The sequence below is a fragment of the Bombina bombina genome, chromosome 11 (genome assembly GCF_027579735.1).
Source record: "Bombina bombina isolate aBomBom1 chromosome 11, aBomBom1.pri, whole genome shotgun sequence".
NCBI classification, from domain to species: Eukaryota; Metazoa; Chordata; class Amphibia; order Anura; family Bombinatoridae; genus Bombina; species Bombina bombina.
Genome location: NC_069509.1, coordinates 184486083 through 184510886, shown reverse-complemented (window position 1 = coordinate 184510886; position 24804 = coordinate 184486083). Strand labels below are relative to the sequence as shown.

General features: G+C 43.4%; 1 protein-coding gene across 1 annotated transcript in view; it reads right to left on the bottom strand.

Annotated features, from left to right (window-relative positions):
* The window catches only part of USP7 (ubiquitin specific peptidase 7), a 345176-nt gene that overhangs the window by 265930 nt on the left and 54442 nt on the right, over positions 1-24804 (bottom strand). Inside the window, exon 3 of the mRNA XM_053694268.1 lies at positions 22182-22380. Coding sequence (XP_053550243.1) covers positions 22182-22380 — 199 coding nt within the window. The remainder of the gene's footprint in view (positions 1-22181; positions 22381-24804) is intronic.

Below are 24804 nucleotides of genomic sequence, written 5' to 3'. Positions count from 1 at the left end.
ACTCAAAATAAAGACAATAGGAGATTACCTCATGCCCATATGTCTAACAAGTTATACCATTCAGACTGAAAATTCCCATATCTATGAACTATAGGGTCATTTAGTGACTCAGATGTTTGAGCAATACGCAAAGGCACTCAATCCGGTACCGAAAAACCCAACACTCTGGGAAAAAAAACCTCAGGATACTGCGGAGGCCTACCCGCATATATAGGGGGAAGAATCGGGCCCCCAGAGGTAGACGGCTCAGCAGATCCCCGATTCCCCGAACCGGGTGCTCTCATATGGCCTATGGAACCAGACTGGTTGAGAGGAGTCACCGAGGTTAAACCGAATTCGTCACCGGACACAGAATCTGAATGAGACATTATAATTGTCTCGGTATAAGAATCCCCCGTAACTGAATCTGAATTGAGCACAGCCTCAGCATCAGAATCCCCCATAACTAAAGAGGATATATCAATATAGACTATAAAAGTAAAAAGCAAACAAACGGTACCTGACACCACCAATGGCTGGGGCACTCACCACCTCCTAATGACCAGACCCCTGCGAACTAGAAAATCTCAGTCGCCACACAGTCAGGAATGCGGAAATGGTAACAGAGCGTAACCACGCCCGGACACAGGGTGAACCGTATAGTCCAAAAAGCGCTCAGCCCAAAAGGCTGCGTTGCTTCCAAAGGCCTTAAAGTTCAGGAGCATGAGCCCATAAACCTCACACATAAGCAGGACGAATCACATAATAAACATGATTATAACCCCCCCCCGGTCCAATAACCCCCCTCAGGAGATATTAACCCTCGATTCCAAGATCGAACAGAGACTCACTGAGACCCTTATGTTATAAGAAACCCACGAGAAGCTTTCACGGGAACATTCACGTTACAGTATATTGAATAAAGTAAGATTAAACGATCTTACCGGAATCAACGCCGTGGAATAGGAACACGGCCCTTCAAACGTGACGAATAGTAGCATCGCCTGCGCCATGGACTTGAGAGAAGAAAGCAGGCAGCGGAGCAAAGTTCGACAACGCTGATTGCTTGAGGAGCTGTTAATCTGAGTCGGGATGGTTTTGCAGAAAGAAACTTCCTGCATCTCCGGACTAACTTTCATCCAGGCCCTCAATGAGAGGTTGACAGGACTACTTAAAACTCCTGTCCCATTCCGAAGAGTACTACCCTCCATAAGAGACAAAAACTAAAATTAAAAATTCTGATACGTCTCTGCCAACCTCCTGGGACGAAAGGCAAAGAATGACTGTGGGTTGAGGGGAGTGGGAGGAGTATTTAAGCCTTTGGCTGGGGTGTCTTTGCCTCCTCCTGGTGGCCAGGTTCTTTTTTCCCCAAAAGTAATGAATGCAGCTATGGACTCTTTCTATTTAAGAAAAAAAAAAAAAAAACCTGTGTGTTGAAACATCTTCCTTAACATGTTTTCCAAATTTTTATCCATGGGCTCTTTAAACGACGAACAATCCTCGAGGGGAATAGTTGTCTGCTTCGCGAGCGTGAAGATAGCACCATCCACCTTAGTGACAGTGCTCACAGCTCAAGCTGAGAGTCTGGAATGGGGAACAGTTTCTTGAAGGAAGAAGGAGAAAAAGGAAGAACCTAAATCGCTCCCATTCATTCTTAATATTAGCCATCTTAACAGGTACCGGGAAGGCCTGAGGCATCACCCTGTCCCCATATACCTTATCAAGCTTAGGAATCGCAGGTTCCTCTGGAAGCTTCGGTTTTGGAACCTCCAGAGTAGCAAGCCCTTGCTTCAGCAAAAAACGCAAATTCTCTATCCTAAACCTGAAGTCAGGCTCCTCCGCAACCGGAGGTTTAGATGACACGGACTCCGACCCAGAAGGGGCCTGGCCGGGCCGCCATGATACACCCTACACTTGCGCTTAGCAGAAGGTGGTAAGGCATGAATCACTTTCGATACCGCTGTTTACAGTTCATCTGCAAAATCTGACGGACCTATGTATAACTGAAAAACTTCAAATCTTCCCAGAGAATCAGAAGGAGCAAAAGCTAAAAGACTAGAGTAAAAATTGCACTATTTGACAGATGTGTTGCAGGGTAAGCCTTGTAAAGTCGGTGTTTTGGGTTTTTTTCATTCTGAGAATTTAAAGTAGAGAGTTTTCTGAGTTAAAATTACAGCAAAAGGGGGCAAAATAATTAACTAAAGAATATTGACAAGTTTTTTTTGTTTACTGCACAATATCGCAGTCTATTGTGGAAGCAAATTAACCAGATTTCAAGCATTATCAGATGTATTTTTATATACATGTATTTCTAAAAAGCGGTTATCAATGCTAGGGTGAAAACAAGTAGGTGAACCATCGTCTATGGTGCTTGGATAAGTGTCCCTGGAACATGTGACCAATTACAAGGCGCATTATTACTAACGATACACACGTGTCCTATCAGCAGCAGGTCACATGCACGCATGTTATAACAAAAGCAGCCAATCCAGAGAATACAGCAGGGCACATCTGACAGGGGGAAGTGATGAAGCAATGATACATTTGTCACTTTCAAATACAGTGAAGACTCAGATTTCACAAATAATTTTAATGCTTAATATTAATATGATTTATAGCATTATACAGTATCTTAAGAGTTAAGTAGTGAAAACGAATGGTGCCTGTTGTCTGACTTAGCAAGAGCTTGGTAGTGAGAACCTGGGATTAAATCGATATTACAAATCTTTGCTCTAATGAAAGAGAAACATTTAACAACTTTCCAAGTTACTTCTATTATCAATTTTGCTTCATTCTCGGGTGTTCTGGTTTGCACTGTGATCGCTTAGAAAGCCCTCATCAGAAGATACACGATAAACAAGATATGAATGATTGGAATCTACCCCTATAAAAGTTTAACCATAGAGCACATTTCCAAATGTATTTCTGTAATCAAATTTGCTTCATTATCGTGGTATTCTTGGTTGACGGCACAGCAATGCACTACTAGGAGCTAGCTGAACACATTGGTAACCCAACGAGACATATGTGCAGCCAACAATCAGCAGCTAGCTCCCAGCTTCTGAACTTACCAAGGCATGATCTTCAACAAAGGACACCAAGAAAACTAAGCAAATTAGATAAGAGCTAAATTAGAAAGTTGATTAAAACTGTATTCACTGAATTACAAATGAAAAATTTGTGCTTCACGTCGGTCCCTTTGCTACTGCCAAACTGTATGCGATTTTAATATATATATATATTTATATTAGGGCTGCACGATTAATCGCATATGCAGTTTAAAACCCTGATTAAATCGCCGCAATTTAAAAACCCGGGAGAGTAGGCAATTTTTTGAGGGGGGGGGGGACTTTTCCAGCAAAAGTAGGGTACGGGGAGCCACGCGAGCCCTGGTGCAGATTTTATAAGTGTGACAAGAAATCAGTGATTTGTTCAGCACAGGAGCTTGCGTATAAAAAAAAAAAAAACAACAAAACAGAAAAACAGAATATTAGATGAAACAAAGAAACTTAAAGTTGACTAAAAAAAAGCAACTTTCTAATTTAGTCCTATTATTAATGTTTCTTTGTTCTTGTGATATCTTTATTGAAAAAGCAGGAATCTAAGCTAAGGCCGGCCCATTTTTGGTTCAGATCACTGAATAGAGCTTGCCGATTTGTATCTAATTTGCTTAGTTCTCTATGCTGAAAAGGATACTTGGTTACGTATAGGAGCTGAGAGCTAGCTGCTTGATTGGTGGCTGGCTTTTGAACTATTTTGTTGCTTGTATTTTTATGCTCCTAGAGTGTATTGGACCTTGAGAAACATGTACATTAAGGTGTTTTAGTCATTTGTAAGAAAATCGCGATTAAAAATCTCAATTTAAATTACAGATCCGCAACTCACTGGACTTTCAGAAAATCAATAGTTTGTGTACAGTGATGTTTCGGGGAACCAACCGTCCCCTTAATCACACTGATAAAGGGGAACGGTTGGCTCCCCGAAACGTCACTGTACACAATAAACTATTGATTTTTTGAAAGTCCAGTGAGTGCGGATCTGTAATTTTGAAGTGGATATCATTGTTCCCGACACCCTGGCTGACATATCAAGAGGTGAGAGTGCAAATCCCTATGAACATAGATATAGATGTAGTAAAATGGTATCTGCTAGTTAACAAGTTAGAGCAATATTAGGGGGGAAAACAACACACAGCAATGGTAAAAATCTGATACACGTTAAATTCAGTGAGTTACATAGATATCATTAGAACAAGTAGAGAAAAATTATATGGCAGTTTGCATACACAACGGATTGGCAGGGGGTGGAAGTTGCTCTCTGCTAGTGCTTGCTCTGCCCTTCTCTGAGGGCGGACCCACAGGAATAACAAAAAAATAAACAAATTTAAAAAGTCAATTTCTTTCTAATGACACGTTGAGTCCACAGATCATCTCTAATTACTATTGGGAATATCACTCCTGGCCAGCAGGTGGAGGCAAAGAGCACCAAAGCAAAGCTGTTAAATATCACCTCCCTTCCCTCCAACCCCAGTCATTCTCTTTGCCTACATTAAAAGCAAGGAGGTGGTAAAGTTTAGGTGTCTGAAAGAAGATTCTTCAATCAAGATTTTTTTATTTTTACAGCAGAGCAAGTTTGTTCTGCGCCTTCCTGGGGTGTAGCCGTAGCCCATGTCAGTCTCTTCAGTAGAGCAGTGGTGGATTTTAAGCAATTGGGAACTTGTGGGGTATAATCCTCACTGTGCCTCCCAAATAGTTTTGCTGCCCTAACCAGAAAGCCCGAGTAAGATTACTCAGTCTCTTTTTTTCCCCACAGGTCCATGTGAGGGAGAATGCCTCTCAAACCTAGTGAGCTGCCCTGCTGCCAGGCAGATTTACATTAAGGTAAGCGCTGAATTTAATTTTCTAAAATGGGAAGAATTTATTTTGCCACTTTAACAGTAAACTTTGTTGGGACGTTAAATACATTAATCCTATTATAGGTAAATAGGATAATGTGAGGCAGTTTGTGCAGGCACTGGGGACGAGAGGACTCTATTTGATATGGTTAAGTTAGTCTTTTACTCCGGTGTGTTCCGGTCAGGGGTATAACAACTTGGTAGTGTCTCTCGGTAGCTTTACTTGCTCATAATGCCGGCCGGGAAGTGTCTTCTGGGTACACCAACGATGGCAGAGCCACAAGGAAGCGGCAAAGAGTTTTTGCGCGCTCTCTTCTTTACTTCCTGAGGGACGGAAAAGTGGCGTATTTTCATTGTGGATCTGCATTCTCAGAAGTCTGGAAAAACGATCACCTGATAGCCGGTGGGAGGAGCTCTGGTTTGAGTCCGGATCTTTAACTTCTATTGACTCCGGTATCCAGCAGGACAGGTAGGCACCTCAGCAGGGCTTGGTTAGGTGTAGAGGCTGTCTGGGTTTCTCTAGAGCCGCTGCTCTGCTATTAGAAAATAAAAAGTTATTTAACATTTAAAAGGGACAGCAAGGTTTTTTAAAATAAATTTTCAAATTTAAATAAAGAATTTTATTTTTTTGTTTATTCATTGATTGAGTAAATATGGACCAAGAGGCCCTGCAAAATGTTACTTGTACTTTGATGCTAATGTGGAAACACCAATCCATTTTTGTTCTTTATGTATTGAGAGAACATTGCATTACAGGGATAGACTGAGTCTGAGCCAACATTATCTGGGGCGGATGCTGTTCAGGGGTCTCCTGTTCAAGTTATGCCGCAGCTTTCTCAAGTGTCCCAAACCTTATCGTCTACACATGCAGTGCCCTGCGTTTCCTCTCACGCTCCAGTTGGAGTTAACTTGCAAGACATTGCTACCCACATATTGTCGGCAGTAACCGATGCACTGTCTGCTTTTCCCATGTTGCAGGGAAAGCGCAAGAGGAAAAGTAAAGAATCAGTGAGTAAGGTTTCTGATAAAGTCGTGGCTATGTTGAATGTTGCCTCCCAGAAGTCTGAGGAGGAAGATACTTCGGTAGGATCCGAGGGTGAAAACTCAGATTCAGACAATGTAATAGCTTCTTCTGATACTGAAGTTGTATCCTTCAGGTTTAAGCTAGAGCACCTCCGGTTGTTACTTAAAGAGGTTTTGGCTACCTTGGACGACTCCGACATGACTGTCGTAGTCAACAATAAGAAGTCTAGTAAGTTAAATACTTTGACGTTCCTTCCACGGTGGAGGTTTTTCCGGTACCAGACCAGGCTACAGAGATTATTGCTCAGGAATGGGAGAAACCTGGTATCCCTTTTTCTCAATCCCCAATTTTTAAGAAGATGTTTCCTATAGCTGACTATCAATGAGTCCTGGCAGACGGTCCCCAAGGTGGAAGGGGCAATTTCCACTTTGGCTAAGAGAACCACTATGCCCATAGAGGATAGCTGTTCCTTTAGGGATCCAATAGATAAGAAGTTGGAAGGGCTACTTAAAAAGATTTATGTACACCAGGGTTTACAATGGCAACCTGCGGTGTGTATTGCTACCGTCACCAGTGCTGCGGCATACTGGTTTGATGCGTTGTCTGATTTTATTCAGACAGATACTGCCCCTTGATGAGATCCAGGATAGGATCAAGGCTCTTAAGTGGGCCAATTCCATTATTATGGATGCTTCACTACAAGTTATTAAATTGGAATCAAAGATTTCTGGTTTTGCAGTACTGGCCCGCAGAGCCTTATGGTTGAAATCATGGTCTGCGTATGTGTCTTCTAAGCTTTTGGCGATTCCTTACAAGGGTAAGACCTTGTTTGGGCCAGGCTTGGCTGAAATTATTTCAAATATTACAGGAGGTAAGGATCATTTCCACCCTCAGTATAAGAGGAATAAGCAGAAGCGACGTCAGAGTAATTTTCATTAATTTCAAAAATTCAAGGGTAAGTCTTCCTCTACCTCTACCAAGCAGGAGCAGTCCAAGCCTTCATGGAGGCCCAACCAGTCTTGGAACAAGGGAAACAATCTAAGAAGCTCGTTAGTGACTCAAAGTCAGCATGAAGGGTTTGCCCCCAATCCGGGTGCGGATCTTGTGGGGGCAGACTTTCTTTCTTTGCTCAGGCCTGGGTTCGGGATGTTCCGGACATCATGTCCCAGGGATACAAACTAGAGTTCAAAACCTTTCCTCCCAGGGGCAGGTTTCTGCTCTCAAGATTATCTGTAGACCAGATAAAAAACAATTTATGTTTACCTGATAAATTACTTTCTCCAACGGTGTGTCCGGTCCACGGCGTCATCCTTACTTGTGGGGATATTCTCTTCCCCAACAGGAAATGGCAAAGAGCCCAGCAAAGCTGGTCACATGATCCCTCCTAGGCTCTGCCTTCCCCAGTCATTCGACCGACGTAAAGGAGGAATATTTGCATAGGAGAAATCATATGATACCGTGGTGACTGTAGTTAAAGAAAATAAGTTATCAGACCTGATTAAAAAACCAGGGCGGGCCGTGGACCGGACACACCGTTGGAGAAAGTAATTTATCAGGTAAACATAAATTCTGTTTTCTCCAACATAGGTGTGTCCGGTCCACGGCGTCATCCTTACTTGTGGGAACCAATACCAAAGCTTTAGGACACGGATGAAGGGAGGGAGCAAATCAGGTCACCTAGATGGAAGGCACCACGGCTTGCAAAACCTTTCTCCCAAAAATAGCCTCAGAAGAAGCAAAAGTATCAAATTTGTAAAATTTAGTAAAAGTGTGCAGTGAAGACCAAGTCGCTGCCTTACATATCTGATCAACAGAAGCCTCGTTCTTGAAGGCCCATGTGGAAGCCACAGCCCTAGTGGAATGAGCTGTGATTCTTTCAGGAGGCTGCCGTCCGGCAGTCTCGTAAGCCAATCTGATTATGCTTTTAAGCCAAAAGGAGAGAGAGGTAGAAGTTGCTTTTGACCTCTCCTTTTACCAGAATAAACAACAAACAAGGAAGATGTTTGTCTAAAATCCTTTGTAGCATCTAGATAGAATTTTAAAGCACGAACTACATCCAAATTGTGCAACAAACGTTCCTTCTTTGAAACTGGATTCGGACACAAAGAAGGCACGACTATCTCCTGGTTAATGTTTTTGTTAGAAACAACTTTCGGAAGAAAACCAGGTTTAGTACGCAAAACCACCTTATCTGCATGGAACACCAGATAAGGAGGAGAACACTGCAGAGCAGATAATTCTGAAACTCTTCTAGCAGAAGAAATTGCAACCAAAAACAAAACTTTCCAAGATAATAACTTAATATCAACGGAATGTAAGGGTTCAAACGGAACCCCCTGAAGAACTGAAAGAACTAAATTGAGACTCCAAGGAGGAGTCAAAGGTTTGTAAACAGGCTTGATTCTAACCAGAGCCTGAACAAAGGCTTGAACATCTGGCACAGCTGCCAGCTTTTTGTGAAGTAACACAGATAAAGCAGAAATCTGTCCCTTCAAAGAACTTGCAGATAATCCTTTCTCCAAACCTTCTTGAAGAAAGGATAGAATCTTAGGAAGTTTTATCTTGTCCCAAGGGAATCCTTTAGATTCACACCAACAGATATATTTTTTCCATATTTTGTGGTAGATTTTTCTAGTTACAGGCTTTCTGGCCTGAACAAGAGTATCAATGACAGAATCTGAGAACCCCCGCTTTGATAAGATCAAGCGTTCAATCTCCAGGCAGTCAGTTGGAGTGAGACCAGATTCGGATGTTCGAACGGACCTTGAACAAGAAGGTCCCGTCTCAAAGGTAGCTTCCATGGTGGAGCCGATGACATATTCACCAGGTCTGCATACCAAGTCCTGCGTGGCCACGCAGGAGCTATCAAGATCACCGATGCCCTCTCCTGATTGATCCTGGCTACCAGCCTGGGGATGAGAGGAAACGGCGGGAATACATAAGCTAGTTTGAAGGTCCAAGGTGCTACTAGTGCATCTACTAGAGTCGCCTTGGGATCCCTGGATCTGGACCCGTAGCAAGGAACCTTGAAGTTCTGACGAGAGGCCATCAGATCCATGTCTGGAATGCCCCACAACTGAGTAATTTGGGCAAAGATTTCCGGATGGAGTTCCCACTCCCCCGGATGAAATGTCTGACGACTCAGAAAATCCGCTTCCCAATTTTCCACTCCTGGGATGTGGATTGCAGACAAGTGGCAGGAGTGAGTCTCCGCCCATTGAATGATTTTGGTCACTTCTTCCATCGCCAGGGAACTCCTTGTTCCCCCCTGATGGTTGACAACAGTCGTCATGTTGTCTGATTGAAACCGTATGAATTTGGCCTTTGCTAGCTGAGGCCAAGCCTTGAGAGCATTGAATATCGCTCTCAGTTCCAGAATATTTATCGGGAGAAGAGATTCTTCCCGAGACCAAAGACCCTGAGCTTTCAGGGGTCCCCAGACCGCGCCCCAGCCCACCAGACTGGCGTCGGTCGTGACAATGACCCACTCTGGTCTGCAGAAGGTCATCCCCTGTGACAGGTTGTCCAGGGACAGCCACCAACGGAGTGAATCTCTGGTCCTCTGATCTACTTGTATCGTTGGAGACAAGTCTGTATAATCCCCATTCCACTGACTGAGCATGCACAGTTGTAATGGTCTTAGATGAATTCGCGCAAAAGGAACTATGTCCATTGCCGCTACCATCAAACCTATTACTTCCATGCACTGCGCTATGGAAGGAAGAGGAACAGAATGAAGTACTTGACAAGAGTTTAGAAGTTTTGATTTTCTGGCCTCTGTCAGAAAAATCCTCATTTCTAAGGAGTCTATTATTGTTCCCAAGAAGGGAACCCTTGTTGACGGAGATAGAGAACTTTTTTCTACGTTCACTTTCCACCCGTGAGATCTGAGAAAGGCCAGGACAATGTCCGTGTGAGCCTTTGCTTGTGGAAGGGACGACGCTTGAATCAGAATGTCGTCCAAGTAAGGTACTATTGCAATGCCCCTTGGTCTTAGCACCGCTAGAAGGGACCCTAGTACCTTTGTGAAAATTCTTGGAGCAGTGGCTAATCCGAACGGAAGTGCCACAAACTGGTAATGCTTGTCCAGGAATGCGAACCTTAGGAACCGATGATGTTCCTTGTGGATAGGAATATGTAGATACGCATCCTTTAAATCCACCGTGGTCATGAATTGACCTTCCTGGATGGAAGGAAGAATTGTTCGAATGGTTTCCATTTTGAACGATGGAACCTTGAGAAACTTGTTTAAGATCTTGAGATCTAAGATTGGTCTGAATGTTCCCTCTTTTTTGGGAACCACGAACAGATTGGAGTAGAACCCCATCCCTTGTTCTCCTAATGGAACAGGATGAATCACTCCCATTTTTAACAAGTCTTCTACACAATGTAAGAATGCCTGTTTTTTTATGTGGTCTGAAGACAATTGAGACCTGTGGAACCTCCCCCTTGGGGGAAGCCCCTTGAATTCCAGAAGATAACCTTGGGAGACTATTTCTAGCGCCCAAGGATCCAGAACATCTCTTGCCCAAGCCTGAGCGAAGAGAGAGAGTCTGCCCCCCACCAGATCCGGTCCCGGATCGGGGGCCAACATCTCATGCTGTCTTGGTAGCAGTGGCAGGTTTCTTGGCCTGCTTTCCTTTGTTCCAGCCTTGCATTGGCCTCCAGGCTGGCTTGGCTTGAGAAGTATTACCCTCTTGCTTAGAGGACGTAGCACTTGGGGCTGGTCCGTTTCTGCGAAAGGGACGAAAATTAGGTTTATTTTTGGCCTTGAAAGACCTATCCTGAGGAAGGGCGTGGCCCTTGCCCCCAGTGATATCAGAAATAATCTCTTTCAAGTCAGGGCCAAACAGCGTTTTCCCCTTGAAAGGAATGATAAGCAATTTGTTCTTGGAAGACGCATCCGCTGACCAAGATTTTAGCCAAAGCGCTCTGCGCGCCACAATAGCAAACCCAGAATTTTTCGCCGCTAATCTAGCCAATTGCAAAGTGGCGTCTAGGGTGAAAGAGTTAGCCAATTTGAGAGCATGAATTCTGTCCAAAATCTCCTCATAAGAAGAATCTTTATTGAGCGCCTTTTCTAGTTCATCGAACCAGAAACACGCTGCTGTAGTGACAGGAACAATGCATGAAATTGGTTGTAGAAGGTAACCTTGCTGAACAAACATCTTTTTAAGCAAACCCTCTAATTTTTTTATCCATAGGATCTTTGAAAGCACAACTATCTTCTATAGGTATAGTGGTGCGTTTGTTTAGAGTAGAAACCGCCCCCTCGACCTTGGGGACTGTCTGCCATAAGTCCTTTCTGGGGTCGACCATAGGAAACAATTTCTTAAATATAGGGGGAGGGACGAAAGGTATGCCGGGCCTTTCCCATTCTTTATTTACAATGTCCGCCACCCGCTTGGGTATAGGAAAAGCTTCGGGGGGCCCCGGGACCTCTAGGAACTTGTCCATTTTACATAATTTCTCTGGAATGACCAAATTCTCACAATCATCCAGAGTAGATAACACCTCCTTAAGCAGGGCGCGGAGATGTTCCAATTTAAATTTAAATGTAATCACATCAGGTTCAGCTTGTTGAGAAATTTTCCCTGAATCTGAAATTTCTCCCTCATACAAAACCTCCCTGGCCCCCTCAGACTGGTGTAGGGGCCCTTCAGAACCAATATCATCAGCGTCCTCATGCTCTTCAGTATTTTCTAAAACAGAGCAGTCGCGCTTTCGCTGATAAGTGGGCATTTTGGCTAAAATGTTTTTGATAGAATTATCCATTACAGCCGTTAATTGTTGCATAGTAAGGAGTATTGGCGCACTAGATGTACTAGGGGCCTCCTGTGTGGGCAAGACTGGTGTAGACGAAGGAGGGGATGATGCAGTACCATGCTTACTCCCCTCACTTGAGGAATCATCTTGGGCATCATTTTCTCTAAATTTTGTGTCACATAAATCACATCTATTTAAATGAGAAGGAACCTTGGCTTCCCCACATTCAGAACACAGTCTATCTGGTAGTTCAGACATGTTAAACAGGCATAAACTTGATAACAAAGTACAAAAAACGTTTTAAAATGAAACCGTTACTGTCACTTTAAATTTTAAACTGAACACACTTTATTACTGCAAATGTGAAAAAGTATGAAGGAATTGTTCAAAATTCACCAAAATTTCACCACAGTGTCTTAAAGCCTTAAAAGTATTGCACACCAAATTTGAAAGCTTTAACTCTTAAAATAACGGAACCGGAGCCGTTTTTATATTTAACCCCTTTACAGTCCCTGGTATCTGCTTTGCTGAGACCCAACCAAGCCCAAAGGGGAATACGATACCAAATGACGCCTTCAGAAAGTCTTTTCTGTGTATCAGAGCTCCTCACACATGCATCTGCATGTCATGCTTCCCAAAAACAAGTGCGCAATAGAGGCGCGAAAAACAGAATTTATGTTTACCTGATAAATTTCTTTCTCCAACGGTGTGTCCGGTCCACGGCGTCATCCTTACTTGTGGGATATTCTCTTCCCCAACAGGAAATGGCAAAGAGCCCAGCAAAGCTGGTCACATGATCCCTCCTAGGCTCCGCCTACCCCAGTCATTCGACCGACGTTAAGGAGGAATATTTGCATAGGAGAAACCATATGGTACCGTGGTGACTGTAGTTAAAGAAAATAAATTATCAGACCTGATTAAAAAAACCAGGGCGGGCCGTGGACCGGACACACCGTTGGAGAAAGAAATTTATCAGGTAAACATAAATTCTGTTTTCTCCAACATAGGTGTGTCCGGTCCACGGCGTCATCCTTACTTGTGGGAACCAATACCAAAGCTTTAGGACACGGATGAAGGGAGGGAGCAAATCAGGTCACCTAAATGGAAGGCACCACGGCTTGCAAAACCTTTCTCCCAAAAATAGCCTCAGAAGAAGCAAAAGTATCAAACTTGTAAAATTTGGTAAAAGTGTGCAGTGAAGACCAAGTCGCTGCCCTACATATCTGATCAACAGAAGCCTCGTTCTTGAAGGCCCATGTGGAAGCCACAGCCCTAGTGGAATGAGCTGTGATTCTTTCGGGAGGCTGCCGTCCGGCAGTCTCGTAAGCCAATCTGATGATGCTTTTAATCCAAAAAGAGAGAGAGGTAGAAGTTGCTTTTTGACCTCTCCTTTTACCTGAATAAACAACAAACAAGGAAGATGTTTGTCTAAAATCCTTTGTAGCATCTAAATAGAATTTTAGAGCGCGAACAACATCCAAATTGTGCAACAAACGTTCCTTCTTTGAAACTGGTTTTGGACACAGAGAAGGTACGATAATCTCCTGGTTGATGTTTTTGTTAGAAACAACTTTTGGAAGAAAACCAGGTTTAGTACGTAAAACCACCTTATCTGCATGGAACACCAGATAAGGAGGAGAACACTGCAGAGCAGATAATTCTGAGACTCTTCTAGCAGAAGAAATCGCAACTAAAAACAAAACTTTCCAAGATAATAACTTAATATCAACGGAATGTAAGGGTTCAAACGGAACCCCCTGAAGAACTGAAAGAACTAAATTGAGACTCCAAGGAGGAGTCAAAGGTTTGTAAACAGGCTTGATTCTAACCAGAGCCTGAACAAAGGCTTGAACATCTGGCACAGCTGCCAGCTTTTTTGTGAAGTAATACCGACAAGGCAGAAATCTGTCCCTTCAGGGAACTTGCAGATAATCCTTTTTCCAATCCTTCTTGAAGGAAGGATAGAATCCTAGGAATCTTAACCTTGTCCCAAGGGAATCCTTTAGATTCACACCAACAGATATATTTTTTCCAAATTTTGTGGTAAATCTTTCTAGTCACAGGCTTTCTGGCCTGAACAAGAGTATCGATCACAGAATCTGAGAATCCTCGCTTCGATAAAATCAAGCGTTCAATCTCCAAGCAGTCAGCTGGAGTGAAACCAGATTCGGATGTTCGAACGGACCCTGAACAAGAAGGTCTCGTCTCAAAGGTAGCTTCCAAGGTGGAGCCGATGACATATTCACCAGATCTGCATACCAAGTCCTGCGTGGCCACGCAGGAGCTATCAAGATCACCGACGCCCTCTCCTGCTTGATCCTGGCTATCAGCCTGGGGATGAGAGGAAATGGCGGGAACACATAAGCTAGTTTGAAGGTCCAAGGTGCTACTAGTGCATCCACTAGAGCCGCCTTGGGATCCCTGGATCTGGCCCCGTAGCAAGGAACTTTGAAGTTCTGACGAGAGGCCATCAGATCCATGTCTGGAATGCCCCACAGGTGAGTGACTTGGGCAAAGATTTCCGGATGGAGTTCCCACTCCCCCGGATGCAATGTCTGCCGACTCAGAAAATCCGCTTCCCAATTTTCCACTCCTGGGATGTGGATAGCAGACAGGTGGCAGGAGTGAGACTCCGCCCAAAGAATAATTTTGGTTACTTCTTCCATCGCTAGGGAACTCCTTGTTCCCCCCTGATGGTTGATGTACGCAACAGTCGTCATGTTGTCTGATTGAAACCGTATGAACCTGGTCCTCGCAAGCTGGGGCCAGGCCTGGAGAGCATTGAATATCGCTCTCAGTTCCAGAATATTTATCGGTAGAAGAGATTCTTCCCGAGACCAAAGACCCTGAGCTTTCAGGGATCCCCAGACCGCGCCCCAGCCTATCAGACTGGCGTCGGTCGTGACAATGACCCACTCTGGTCTGTGGAACATCATCCCTTGAGACAGATTGTCCAGGGACAGCCACCAACGGAGTGAGTCTCTGGTCCTCTGATTTACTTGTATCTTCGGAGACAAGTCTGTATAGTCCCCATTCCACTGACTGAGCATGCACAGTTGTAATGGTCTTAGATGAATGCGCGCAAAAGGAACTATGTCCATCGCCGCCACCATCAACCCGATCACTTCCATGCACTGAGCTATGGAAGGAAGAGGAACGGAATGAAGTATCCGACAAGAGTCCAGAAGCTTTGTTTTTCTGGCCTCTGTTAGAAAGATCCTCATTTCTAAGGAGTCTATAATTGTTCCCAAGAAGGGAACCCTTGTTGACGGGGATAGAGAACTCTTTTCCACGTTCACTTTCCAGCCGTGAGATCTGAGAAAGGCCAGGACAATGTCCGTGTGAGCCTTTGCTTGAGGAAGGGACGACGCTTGAATCAGAATGTCGTCCAGGTAAGGTACTACTGCAATGCCCCTTGGTCTTAGCACCGCTAGAAGGGACCCTAGTACCTTTGTGAAAATCCTTGGAGCAGTGGCTAATCCGAAAGGAAGCGCCACGAACTGGTAATGTTTGTCCAGGAATGCAAACCTTAGGAACCGATGATGTTCCTTGTGGATAGGAATATGTAGATACGCATCCTTTAAATCCACCGTGGTCATGAATTGACCTTCCTGGATGGAAGGAAGGATAGTTCGAATGGTTTCCATCTTGAACGATGGGACCTTGAGAAATTTGTTTAAGATCTTGAGATCTAGGATTGGTCTGAACGTTCCCTCTTTTTTGGGAACTATGAACAGATTGGAGTAGAACCCCATCCCTTGTTCTCTTAATGGAACAGGATGAATCACTCCCATTTTTAACAGGTCTTCTACACAATGTAAGAACGCCTGTCTTTTTATGTGGTCTGAAGACAACTGCGACCTGTGGAACCTCCCCCTTGGGGGAAGTCCCTTGAATTCCAGAAGATAACCCTGGGAGACTATTTCTAGCGCCCAAGGATCCAGAACATCTCTTGCCCAAGCCTGAGCGAAGAGAGAGAGAGTCTGCCCCCCACCAGATCCGGTCCCGGATCGGGGGCCAATATTTCATGCTGTCTTGGTAGCAGTGGCAGGTTTCTTGGCCTGCTTTCCCTTGTTCCAGCCTTGCATTGGTCTCCAAGCTGGCTTGGCCTGAGAAGTATTACCCTCTTGCTTAGAGGACGTAGCACCTTGGGCTGGTCCGTTTTTACGAAAGGGACGAAAATTAGGTCTATTTTTTGCCTTGAAAGGCCGATCCTGAGGAAGGGCGTGGCCCTTACCCCCAGTGATATCAGAGATAATCTCTTTCAAGTCAGGACCAAACAGCGTTTTCCCCTTGAAAGGAATGTTTAGTAGCTTGTTCTTGGAAGACGCATCAGCCGACCAAGATTTCAACCAAAGCGCTCTGCGCGCCACAATAGCAAACCCAGAGTTCTTAGCCGCTAACTTAGCCAATTGCAAAGAGGCGTCTAGAGTGAAAGAATTAGCCAATTTGAGAGCATTGATTCTGTCCATAATCTCCTCATAAGGAGGAGAGTCACTATCGAGCACCTTAAGCAGTTCATCAAACCAGAAATATGCGGCAGTAGTGACAGGGACAATGCATGAAATGGGTTGTAGAAGGTAACCCTGCTGAACAAACATCTTTTTAAGCAAACCTTCTAATTTTTTATCCATAGGATCTTTGAAAGCACAACTATCCTCTATGGGAATAGTGGTGCGTTTGTTTAAAGTAGAAACCGCTCCCTCGACCTTGGGGACTGACTGCCATAAGTCCTTTCTGGGGTCGACCATAGGAAACAATTTTTTAAATATGGGGGGAGGGACGAAAGGAATACCGGGCCTTTCCCATTCTTTATTAACAATGTCCGCCACCCGCTTGGGTATAGGAAAAGCTTCTGGGAGCCCCGGCACCTCTAGGAACTTGTCCATTTTACATAGTTTCTCTGGGATGACTAAATTTTCACAATCATCCAGAGTGGATAATACCTCCTTAAGCAAAATGCGGAGATGTTCCAATTTAAATTTAAATGTAATCACATCAGATTCAGCCTGCTGAGAAATGTTCCCTAAATCAGTAATTTCTCCCTCAGACAAAACCTCCCTGGCCCCCTCAGATTGGGTTAGGGGCCCTTCAGAGATATTAATATCAGCGTCGTCATGCTCTTCAGTAACTAAAACAGAGCATCCACGCTTACGCTGACAAGGGTTCATTTTGGCTAAAATGTTTTTGACAGAATTATCCATTACAGCCGTTAATTGTTGCATAGTAAGGAGTATTGGCGCGCTAGATGTACTAGGGGCCTCCTGAGTGGGCAAGACTCGTGTAGACGAAGGAGGGAATGATGCAGTACCATGCTTACTCCCCTCACTTGAGGAATCATCTTGGGCATCATTGTCATTATCACATAAATCACATTTATTTAAATGAATAGGAATTCTGGCTTCCCCACATTCAGAACACAGTCTATCTGGTAGTTCAGACATGTTAAACAGGCATAAACTTGATCAGAAAGTACAAAAAACGTTTTAAAATAAAACCGTTACTGTCACTTTAAATTTTAAACTGAACACACTTTATTACTGCAATTGCGAAAAAACATGAAGGAATTGTTCAAAATTCACCAAATTTTCACCACAGCGTCTTAAAGCCTTGAAAATATTGCACACCAATTTTGGAAGCTTTAACCCTTAAAATAACGGAACCGGAGCCGTTTTAAGCTTTAAACCCCTTTACAGTCCCTGGTATCTGCTTTGCTGAGACCCAACCAAACCCAAAGGGGAATACGATACCAAATGACGCCTTCAGAAGTCTTTTATAAGTATCAGAGCTCCTCTCACATGCGACTGCATGCCATGCCTCTCAAAAACAAGTGCGCAACACCGGCGCGAAAATGAGACTCTGCCTATGCTTTGGGAAAGCCCCTAAAGAATAAGGTGTCTAAAACAGTGCCTGCCGATATTATTAAATCAAAATACCCAGAATAAATGATTCCTCAAGGCTAAATAAGTGTTAATATCAATCGATTTAGCCCAAAAAAAGTCTACAGTTTAAATAAGCCCTTGTGAAGCCCTTATTTACAATCGAAATAAACATGGCTTACCGGATCCCATAGGGAAAATGACAGCTTCCAGCATTACATCGTCTTGTTAGAATGTGTCATACCTCAAGCAGCAAAGGACTGCAAACTGTTCCCCCAACTGAAGTTAATTGCTCTCAACAGTCCTGTGTGGAACAGCCATGGATTTTAGTTACGGTTGCTAAAATCATTTTCCTCATACAAACAGAATTCTTCATCTCTTTTCTGTTTCTGAGTAAATAGTACGTACCAGCACTATTTGAAAATAACAAACTCTTGATTGAATAATGAAAAACTACAGTTAAACACTAAAAAACTCTAAGCCATCTCCGTGGAGATGTTGCCTGTACAACGGCAAAGAGAATGACTGGGGTAGGCGGAGCCTAGGAGGGATCATGTGACCAGCTTTGCTGGGCTCTTTGCCATTTCCTGTTGGGGAAGAGAATATCCCACAAGTAAGGATGACGCCGTGGACCGGACACACCTATGTTGGAGAAATGAGGCTCTGCCTATGATTAGGGAAAGCCCCTAGAGGATAAGGTGTCCAATACAGTGCCTGCCGGTTATTTTACATAATTCCCAAGAATAAAATAATTCCTCAAAGCTATGAAGTATTAAAATATGCTTATATATCAATCGTTTTAGCCCAGAAAATGTCTACAGTCTTAAAAGCCCTTGTGAAGCCCTTTTTTTCTTATGTAATAAAAATGGCTTACCGGATCCCATAGGGAAAATGACAGCTTCCAGCATTACATCGTCTTGTTAGAAATGTGTCATACCTCAAGCAGCAAAAGTCTGCTCACTGTTTCCCCCAACTGAAGTTAATTCCTCTCAACAGTCCTGTGTGGAAACAGCCATCGATTTTAGTAACGGTTGCTAAAATCATTTTCCTCTTACAAACAGAAATCTTCATCACCTTTCTGTTTCAGAGTAAATAGTACATACCAGCACTATTTTAAAATAACAAACTCTTGATTGAATAATAAAAACTACAGTTAAACACCAAAAAACTCTAAGCCATCTCCGTGGAGATGTTGCCTGTACAACGGCAAAGAGAATGACTGGGGAAGGCGGAGCCTAGGAGGGATCATGTGACCAGCTTTGCTGGGCTCTTTGCCATTTCCTGTTGGGGAAGAGAATATCCCCACAAGTAAGGATGACGCCGTGGACCGGACACACCTATGTTGGAGAAAGAGAGGCGTTCTTACACTGTGTCCAACCTGAGAGTGATAGTTCCTATTCTAATTCAGGAACAAGGTCTGGGATTTTACTCCAATCTGTTTGTGGTTCCCAAAAAAAGAGGGAACTTTCAGACCTATTTTAGACCTCAAAAGTCTAAACAAGTGCCTCAGAGTACTGTCCTTCAAGATGGAAACTATTCGTTCCATTCTTTCCTTGGTTCCAGAGGGTCAATTCATGACAACAGTGGATTTAAAGTATGTGTACCTGCATGTTCCCATCTACAGGGATCATCACAAGTTTCTGAGGTTTGCTTTTCTAGACAAAGACTTTGTTTGTGGCTCTTCCATTCAGCCTTGCCACAGCTCCCAGAATTTTTTCAAAGGTCCTGGGATCTCTGTTGGCGGTGCTCCAGTTGCGGGGTATTGCAGTGGCGCCTTATCTGGATGACATTCTGGTTCAGGCGCCATCCTTTAAACAAGCAAACTCCCACACGGAGATGTTGTCTTTTCTGCGTTCTCACAGATGGAAGGTGAACTTGGGAAAGAGTTCCTTGATTCCAGCTACAAGGGTAGTGTTCTTGGGAACCATAATAGATTCCTTATAAATGAAAATATTTCTGACAGAGGTCAGAAAATCAAAGATCTTCGACTCTTGCCTGGCCCTTCAATGTCTCAATGTATGGAGGTGATCAGTCTGATGGTAGCTGCCATGGACATCATTCCGTTTGCCCGGTTCCATCTCAGACCTCTGCAGTTATGCATGCTTAGGCAATGAACGGGGATTATGCAGATCTGTCCCCGCCATTACATCTAGATCTGGAGACAAGAGATTCTCTTCTTTGGTGTTTGTCTCAGGAACATCTCTCCCAGGGAACCTGCTTCTGCAGACCCACCTGGGTGATTGTGACAACGGACGCCAGCCTGCTGGGATGGGGAGCAGTCTGGGACTCATTAAAGGCTCAGGGAACATTGACTCGTGAGGAGTCTGTTATCCCCATAAACATCCTAGAGCTGAGGATAAACTTCAATGCTCTTCTGGCCTGGCCTCAGTTAGCTTCAGCCCAGTTTATCAGGTTCCAGTCGGACAACATAACTTCAGTGGCTTACATCAACCATCAGGGAGGAACTCAGATTTCCTTGGCCATGACAGAGGTAGCCAAAATTATTCAGTGGGCAGAGACCCACAACTGCTGTCGATCTGCGATCCACATTCCAGGAGTGGACAACTGGGAAGCGGATTTTCTGAGCAGACAGACCTTTCACCCGGGGGAGTGGGAACTTCATCCGGAGGTGTTTTTCAACTAGATTCTCAAATGGGGACAGCCGGAGCTGGATCTCATAGCATCTCAACGGAATACCAAGCTCCTGTGGTACGGGTCGAGGTCAAGGGTTCCTCAGGCTGTACCGATAGATGTTCTGGTGGTTCCTTGGAACTTCAGTCTAGCATACCTATTTCCTCCGTTCACTCTCCTCCCACGGGTCATTGCTTGAATCAAACAGGAAAGTGCGTTGGTGACCCTCATTGCACCGGCGTGGCCTCGCAGGATCTGGTATGCAGACCTAGTGGAGATGTCATCTCTTCCACCTTGGAAGGACTTTCTACTTCAAGGGCCCTTCCTTCATCCAAATCTCGTTTCTCTGAAGATGACTGCTTGAAGATTGAACGCAATGAGTCGGTCATTGAGACCATGATTCAGGCTCGTATGCCTGTTACCAGAAATATTTACTATAAGATGGCATAAACATCTGTATTTGTGTGAATCCAGAGGCTACTCTTGGAGTACAGTTCGGATTCCTAGAATTTTGTCTTTTCTCCAGGAGGGTCTGGAAAAGGGATTATCTGCTAGTACCTTGAAGGGTCAAATTTCTGCCTTATCTATATTTTTGAATAAACGTCTGGCGGACGTGACAGATGTGCAATCCTGTCAGACCTTGGTCAGAATCAGGCCTGTGTTCAAACCTGTTACTCCTCCCTGAAGTCTTAACCTTGTTCTTAAAGGTCTTCAACAGGCTCCGTTTGAGCCCATGCATTCTTTAGCTATTAAGTTATCTTGTAAAGTTTTGTTTCTTGTTGCAATTTCTTCTGCTCAGAGCTCTCGACGTTGCAGTATGAATCCCCTTACCTTATTTTTAACTCGGATAAGGTAGTTCTGGGTACTAAGTTAGGGTTCCTCCCTAAAGTGGTTTCGGGTAGGAACATTAATCAAGAAATTGTTTATCCTTCTTTGTGTCTTAACCCTTCTCATAAAAAGTGTCTGCTGCACAACCTAGATGTGGTGCGTGCATTGAAATACATTTGGCAGTCGACTAAGGATTTCCGCCAGTCTTCTGCTTTGTCGTTTTCTCTGGGAAACGCAATGGTCAGAAAGCGACTTCTCTTTCTTTGTGGCTGAAGAGTAAAATTCGATTGGCTTATGAAACTGCTGGACAGCAGCCTCCTGAGAGTCACGGCTCATTCCACGAGGGCTGTTTCTTCTTCCCTGGCATTCAAAAATTAAGCTTCTGTGAAACAAAGGCTGCAACTTGGTCCTCTCTACACACCGTTTTCTATAAATTTGATAGTTTTGCCTCAGCTGAGGCTTCTTTTGGGAGAAAGGTTCTTCAAGCAGTGGTGCCTTCCATTTAGGTTCCCTGTCTTGTCCCTCCCTTATGTGTCCTCTAGCTTGAGTATTGATTCCCAATAGTAATTAGAGATGATCCATGGACTCACCGTGTCATTAGAAAGAAAACTAAATGTATGCTTCCCTGATAAATTTATTTCTTGACACCGAGTCCACGGCCTGCCCTGTATTTTTACAGACAGTTTTTCTTTGTTATATAAACCTCAGGCACCTTGCGTTACTTCCTTTCTCTCTTTCCTTCGGTCGAATGACTGGGGTTGGAGGGAAGGGAGGTGATATTTAACAGCTTTGCTATGGTGCTCTTTGCCTCCTCCTGCTGGCCAGGAGTGATATGCCCAAAAGTAATTAGAGATGATCCGTGGACTCACTGTGTCAAGAAAGAAAAAACAAATTATCAGGTAAGTATAAATTTTGTTTTTTTCTTCTACACCGTTTTTTTCTCTCTTTTTCTTTTTCATTTGATAGCCTTCCTGATAACATTTCAGTTAGTGAATGAACTGGCCCTTTAAGGTTATCCTAAGCATCTCTCTAACATGAGATGCCATATCGAAATCTAGCTACATTCCTTACATATGTGCAGCAACTCTCCAGATAACTGCACTGAAACTTAAGAGGGGCATGAAATGTTTTTAGAGTTTACAGTATGAGTGTTAAAGAGACAAATATTTATGATCCTTACGTTGAATCGGACTCTGCGTTGCACTGAAGGAAGAAACCGACACTTTTCTGGTGCGGTCTGTCCGGATAAAACCTTGGCATCACCATAATCTTCCAAGGAAGATTCCTTACAAAGCAAGGAGGGCTGAGCACAGATTCACTAAGTCGACTAAAGCGCTCCACTGTAAACTGAAATGTAGCTTCTGATCTCCAACTAGTATCTGAAAATACACGTTACAAATTTATTTAAAAAACACCATATAAAACATTTTTAAGGAAAAACCAAGATCAGCAAAACAACAAATTTGAACTAACCTGTCCTAAGACCACACAATATACCAGGGTTTCAGGTTATAACCTCAGTGTAAAAGTAAAATCATTTGAAAATGTGACGTGCATTTTTCCATTATTAGTCTAAAAACTATTAGTTCATTAACTAAAACCAACATTGTATTTGCTTAATTGTTTTGTTAATTATGATCTATGTAAGGATCAAATAGGGATTTGTGGCCTAGAGGCCCAGTACTGAAATAAACACTTAAAAAGTATTAACACTTTATTTTACATATATGCAACACAATACAGTAAATTGGGACTAAATATAAGTGGGTATATCACTACCACCTATACTATCTTTCAATACTCCTAACACAAAGCAATAAAAACTAAATTTATGCTTACCCGATAAATTATTTTCTTTCCTGGCATGGAGAGTCCACAATTCCATTCAATACTGTTGGGAATTCAGAGCCTGGCTTAAAAGGACACTGAACCCAAATTTTTTCTTTCGTGATTCAGATAGAGCATGCAATTTTAAGCAACTTTCTAATTTACTCTACTATTATCAATTTTTCTTTGTTCTCTTGCTATATTTATTTGAAAAAGAAAGTCCAGAACCCCTGAAAGCACTTGTTTATTGGTGGATGAATTTATCCACCAATCAGCAAGAACCCAGGTTGTTCACAAAAAAAATGGGCCGGCATCTAAACTTTTATTCTTGCTTTTCAAATAAAGATACCAAGAGAATGAAGAACATTTGCTAATAGAAGTAAATTAGAAAGTTGCTGCTCTATCTTTATCACAAAAAAAAAATTTGGGTCCAGTGTCCCTTTTAGTATCTCTCCCACTTTCCCTTGGCTGAATGACTGGGGGATTATGGGAAGAAAAAGAGGAACACAAGGGGTATAGAGGTGCCTGAAGAGGATATAAAAATAAATGCCGCAAAAAAAAAAAAAAAAAAAAAAAAAAGGGGAAGGTCATGGATTCTCCATGCCAGGAAAGAAAAATGCATCAGGTAAGCATAAATTTTGTTTTCTTTCCAATGGCATGGAGAGTCCACAATTCCATTCATTACTGTTGGGAAATCAATATCCAAAGCCAGAGAGTACACAGAATGGGCAGGGAGGGAGAACTAAAAGCTGGTGGCCGAAACTGAAGGCACCACCTCTAGAAGCAGCCGTCTCCCAAAAGAAACATCAGCTGAGGTAAAACATCAAAGTTATTAAAAGTTTAAAAGGACATGCAAAGAGGACAAAGAAGTCTTACAGATTTGTTCTCTGGAAGGTTAGTCCTTAAAGGTCCAGGGATACGAAAAAGCACAAGGAGAGAAATCCGAATTCATTAACCCCTTAACGACCAGTGCCGTACCCTATACAACGCTAGTCGTTATGCCTTTAAAGGACCGTACCCTGTACGTCACTGCCGTCCTGGGCTACCACTATCACTACCTTTTAAGTGACATTAGGATCCTTAGTATTATGTAAAAACAGAATTTATGTTTACCTGATAAATTACTTTCTCCAACGGTGTGTCCGGTCCACGGCGTCATCCTTACTTGTGGGATATTCTCTTCCCCAACAGGAAATGGCAAAGAGCCCAGCAAAGCTGGTCACATGATCCCTCCTAGGCTCCGCCTACCCCAGTCATTCGACCGACGTTAAGGAGGAATATTTGCATAGGAGAAACCATATGATACCGTGGTGACTGTAGTTAAAGAAAATAAATTATCAGACCTGATTAAAAAACCAGGGCGGGCCGTGGACCGGACACACCGTTGGAGAAAGTAATTTATCAGGTAAACATAAATTCTGTTTTCTCCAACATAGGTGTGTCCGGTCCACGGCGTCATCCTTACTTGTGGGAACCAATACCAAAGCTTTAGGACACGGATGAAGGGAGGGAGCAAATCAGGTCACCTAAATGGAAGGCACCACGGCTTGCAAAACCTTTCTCCCAAAAAATAGCCTCAGAAGAAGCAAAAGTATCAAACTTGTAAAATTTGGTAAAAGTGTGCAGTGAAGACCAAGTCGCTGCCCTACATATCTGATCAACAGAAGCCTCGTTCTTGAAGGCCCATGTGGAAGCCACAGCCCTAGTGGAATGAGCTGTGATTCTTTCAGGAGGCTGCCGTCCGGCAGTCTCGTAAGCCAATCTGATGATGCTTTTAATCCAAAAAGAGAGAGAGGTAGAAGTTGCTTTTTGACCTCTCCTGTTACCAGAATAAACAACAAACAAGGAAGATGTTTGTCTAAAATCCTTTGCAGCATCTAAATAGAATTTTAGAGCGCGAACAACATCCAAATTGTGCAACAAACGTTCCTTCTTCGAAACTGGTTTCGGACACAAAGAAGGCACGACTATCTCCT